The sequence below is a fragment of the Juglans microcarpa x Juglans regia genome, chromosome 7S, assembly GCF_004785595.1.
Source record: "Juglans microcarpa x Juglans regia isolate MS1-56 chromosome 7S, Jm3101_v1.0, whole genome shotgun sequence".
Classification (NCBI taxonomy): domain Eukaryota; kingdom Viridiplantae; phylum Streptophyta; class Magnoliopsida; order Fagales; family Juglandaceae; genus Juglans; species Juglans microcarpa x Juglans regia.
The window spans coordinates 13,925,270-13,930,255 of record NC_054607.1 but is presented as its reverse complement, the minus strand read 5'-3'; the positions used below and the strand labels follow the sequence as shown (position 1 = coordinate 13,930,255).

Sequence of the window (4,986 nt, the reverse complement as noted above, 5' to 3'; positions counted from 1 at the left end):
CAACTACCTGTGTGTCCATAGTCATCTTTGGTTGGGGAACTTCCTTTCCACTTCTCAAAGTTAGAACGGCCTTCGCTGTCTCAAAAACCTCCCCTGAGACATTATGCACTTGTTGTTGTTGTTGTTGCCTGTATACTTGAAGATTAGGCTGAGGTTGTGCTAGGAATTTCCTTTTCTCTAAAGTGCTCATCTTATTGATGGTGCCCCGCAAGTCATTTATGGCCTGAGTGTTTTGATTGTTTGTGGTGGCCTGAATCTGCATGGATTGCTGAAGTGTATTGGCCATCTGTGCCATACTGTCATCTAAGGACTTCTTCGCAGATGATTGAGGTTGAAAACTCTGCATAGCTACATGAGGCTGAAATCCTAGAGGTGCTACAAAAGGATAGCTCTGAGAACTCTGATATGGCTGATACTAGTGCTGAGGAGTAACTGATGAAATGGCGACTGAGAAAGTGGAAGAGACCGGCCAGGCTGATCATTCCTCCATGAGAAATTTGGGTGATTCCTCCATCCTGGATTATATGTACTGGAGAAAGGCTGATTTTGTGCTCTGTTAACCCAGTTCGTTGATTGCATCTGCTTAGAGCCATTCTCCTGAAATACTGGAATAATTAGGCAATCTTGAGTCTTGTGGTTTGAATCAGCACATAAAGAACATACCTCTACTATTTTCACAGCCTTCACCTTTTCCATCTCCATAACCTCCAGTCTTCTAGTTAATGCAGCTATTCGGGCTTGAACGTCAATGTCCTCCTTAAGCTCATATTTGCCCCCACTAGAAATAGCCCTAAGTGGCTGTGCTGTCAAAGAAACTCGATCAGTCCAAGTGTTCCATTGTTGCGCGCTCTCAGCAAGATAGTCAAAAAATGGCAATGATCAGGTTCCTTGCTAAAGAATTCTCCATTGCACATAGTCTGAACAAACTGCTTGCATTCTGGAGTGAGACTAGTGTAAAAGTAATTCACCAACCTCCAAGATTCAAAACCGTGATGTGGACAGATGTTCACCAAATCCTTAAACCTTTCCCAGCTAGCTTGGAAAGTCTCATCTGATTTCTGATTAAACTGGCTGATCTGCTCTTGTAAATATTGAGTTCTCTGAAAAGGAAAAATTTTGTGTAAGAACTCACGCTGCATATCAGACCAACTAGAGATAGAATTAGGCCTAAAGAATTAAACCAAATCTTCGCTTTATCCTTCAAAGAGAAAGGAAATAAATGAAGTCTAATAAATTCATCAGTAGTGGCTCTATTGATAAAAGTAGAGCTGGCTAAATCAAAATCTGTCAAGTGTTAATTTGGACTCTCAGAATCCATGCCGTAGAACTGAGGAGGTATCACTAACATTATGCCATGCTTATAGAAAAATTAGGTGCATCATCAGGTAAAATAATGCATGATGGTGTAGTGGTGCGAGTGGGCTGCAAATAATCCCTAAGAGTGCGTGGTGCAGGTGCAGCTATAGTGTGTTCAATTTCAATGTCCTTGTCTGTAGAAAAAACAAAAGAGGTATCTATCTCTAAGCTGTGTATACTACTCTCAGTGCTCAATGTAACTCTAACCAACGTATTTGAATTGTCTCTCACCCATGATAATAAACATCAGTCCAAATAGCATAAGTAAGGTTCAAGTGACAGAGTAGTAGGTGACAAGTGAAATGTGTAATCAAAGATCAGATAGTGAAATAAACATTTGAGATGAAAAATAAATAAATAAAAATAACGAATCTAAAATTACGTCAAGCAACTATCCCCAGCAATGGCACCAAAAACTTGACTTACTCAAAAATGAGTAGTACAACGGCTATCCCAAGTGCAATAGGGTGTCGCGTAGTAATTAGGAATAAATTCATGGATCTTCTCCTCAGGAAAAGTTACTTAAAATCAAACTCATTTAAAATGGTGAAAATATTCATAAAGAGAAAATAAAAGTAGTGGTATGTGCAATAAATGAAAGAGTGCAATGGGAATGAAAAGGGCACTAGTCATGGACTAGATTCATATTTTTGGATTTTTGAGTGTTGAAATGAAATGTAAAAGACTAACAAATTGAAATTAACAATCAAAGAATCAACTAAATTAAACAATCTTAATTAATCTGAAAATTAAATAATAAAACTGAAATTATTTAAGTCCTAATTAAGCTTTAATCAATCTAATAGCAATGGAATTAAGAGATTAATAAAACTAAGGTAAGAATTAAACAAGATTAGAAAGTAATTGACAAAATATGAATTGAGAATTGAAAAGCTCAAAAATCAAGATTCAAGAGATCATCCTTGTACTCAAATCACAAATTTTCAAAATCAATCTATAGCAATTGTAATCACTGTTAAATGAAAGCTTAAAGAAGCGAGAAAAATAATTAACACGAAGTAAATAATCAGCAAATAAAATGCCCAAAGGTCTAAGCCAAATATCTCAAAAATACATCACAAACTTTAAACTAAAATTAAATAAATAGTAGAGAGTCAAAAGATCGAGCCAAATGAATGGAGATGGAGGTCGTAGCAATGGAGGAGGCTGGGCAGCGGCAGTGGACCCTTCAAGGTCTTTCAACGGCGCTGTTGTGTTGTGTGCATCCGAATGAAAAAAAAAAATCCCCATTCCCTTTTTTTCATCTCTCCTTAAAACCCCCAGCATGCTTGTGTGAGTTTCGTCCCTAAAGGAGCCGTGTGCATTTTGAATTCCCCCTCTTGCGTTTGCGTGTGAGTTTCTGTCCAAAAGCCTTTCTTTTTTTTCTGTGTGAGTCCATCCCATGCCAAAACTCAACTTTTCATCAATCCAAAAGTAGCTCGGGTCCCACGTGTGTGTGGATTTGGAGAATAAAAAAACTGGTGCCTTTTTCACTTTCCTTTTGGTGTCTGTTTAACTTTTTTTTCATGCTTTTGAAAAATAAATAAATAAAAAGAAAATAGAAATCAACAAAAATAAAAATCAAATAAAATAAAAAGAAAGAATAGAATATAAAAAAAATGTGTTGTGCATGTGAATGAACATTATCTAATTAAATCACAAGTTATAAAATTAAGCATAAATCATGCTATTAATCAATTTAAATCACAACTCGTATTTATTCATCTTAACAACTTTTACATCTAAAACCAATAACAATGTAATGAAATAAATAAAATATATTGGTTCTAAATGTATAAAATATGTAATAACTCAGCTTAATCATTCACTTCATTCCGATTCAGATGACGTATTCTACAGACAGGTTGGCCGAATTATATGTATGCGAAAACGTCAGACTGCACGAAATCCCCTCTAAGATTGTGTCAGACAGGGATACCCGTTTCACTTCAACATTTTGGAGGAGTGTATAGAAAGAGTTAGGGACAGAGTTGACTTACAGCACAACCTTCCACCCACAGACAGATGGACAGTCAGAGAGGACAATACAAATATTGGAGGATATGCTTAGAGCATGTGTAATGGACTTCGAGGGCAGCTGGAGTAAATACTTACCTTTGATCGAATTTGCATACAATAATAGTTACCAAGAGAGCATTCAAGCGGCACCATATGAAGTTCTTTACGGTCGCAAGTGCCGGTCACCCCTCTATTGGGACGAAGTGGGAGAACGTAGAATCCTTGGGCAAGAGATGGATGAGAAAATAGTGGTCATCCAAAAGAAGCTCGCCATTGCACAAGAGCGACCGAAAAAGTATGCGAATTAGAGGCATCGAGAGTTGCAATTTGAAGTAGGAAGCAAAGTATTCTTGAAAGTGGCGCCGATGGAGGGAATTATGCGGTTTGGTAAGAAAGGCAAGCTAAGCTCGATATATTTGGGCCCTCTCGATGTACTAGAAAGGATTGGAGCTGGAGCATATACGTTGACCCTTCCACAATTTTCAGCTATTCAAGATGTTTTCCATGTCTCTTTGCTTCAAGGGTATGTTTCGGACCCTACACATGTACTAGAGTACGAGCCTCTTCAAGTCCATGAGGATCTGACCTATGAGGAGTTTCCAGTCGGAATTCTTGCACAAAAGGCTCAAGCACTCAGCAAGAAGAGCATTCCGATGGTCAAAGTGCTTTGGAGCAATCACACGGAAAAAGAGGCCTCGTGGGAGCTAGAAGAGGACATGAGGATTAAGTATCCATATTTATTCGATTGAGGTACGTTATCTCGAGGACGAGATTTCTTTTAAGGGGAGGAGATTGCCACGTATGGGTTCAAATTTAGGGCTTGAAACTGGTATTTTATTTATTTAATATTTATTTTTATTGTCTTTAAATTTTTATTATCATTTTAGGAAAAATGCTAACCAAAAGATTAAATTAGTGATTCCTTCCCTATCCAACCATCGTATGGTTATCCATTAGGTTCCCATATTAGATTTGGTTCCTAGTTCAAGACCAACTCAAACTCAAACTTTTCAAAATCCTCTCAGAATCTGATCCCTCGTAGTAAGATGTTCCTACAGTTTAGGCAATTTCGAATTATAAACAATCTCCTAAAGATTCACGTTGCTTCCCTCCCGTCGCCTATAAGAAACCCACAATGCCTCTGATTTGTACACACAAAAATCCTTAGAGAAAAGACTCTTTCACGTAGAGAAAGAAACTTACCCACAAGCACCACACAGCCTCCCTCCCAGCAACCAACAGCCATCTCAATGGACCACCTCCCACACCACCACAGAAAATGCCGGCTAACCTATTTCTGTCGCACCCACTCCCTAAGCTATGCCCCTGCTGTCGCGCGCCACCTTCCTCCCTCTCGGTAATTAAGTTTGCAATTTCATCTCTCTCTAAACTCTTTCTTTTTTCTCCCACCCTCCCTCTCTTGGTGTCGCACCACCATAGGAACCTCCCAGTTACACCGACGTCGCTTCCAACCACCCCGAACCGCTGTCGCACTTAATCCCTCGTTTTCACACAGCCAGCCCTATGTTGTCCCACATGTTTTAATTTCCGTGGAATTAGTTTGTGTCATAGCAGGCCTTCGGCCCTAATAAATTCTCATGCATTAAGAAA

General features: G+C 38.7%; 1 protein-coding gene across 1 annotated transcript; it reads left to right on the top strand.

Moving 5' to 3' along the window:
- Positions 1–3,740: 3,740 nt before the first annotated feature.
- LOC121240846 lies at positions 3,741–4,124 on the top strand. Its single transcript, XM_041138372.1, has one exon. It carries the CDS (start codon positions 3,741–3,743, stop codon positions 4,122–4,124), a length of 384 nt encoding a protein of 127 aa, XP_040994306.1.
- Positions 4,125–4,986: the final 862 nt, after the last annotated feature.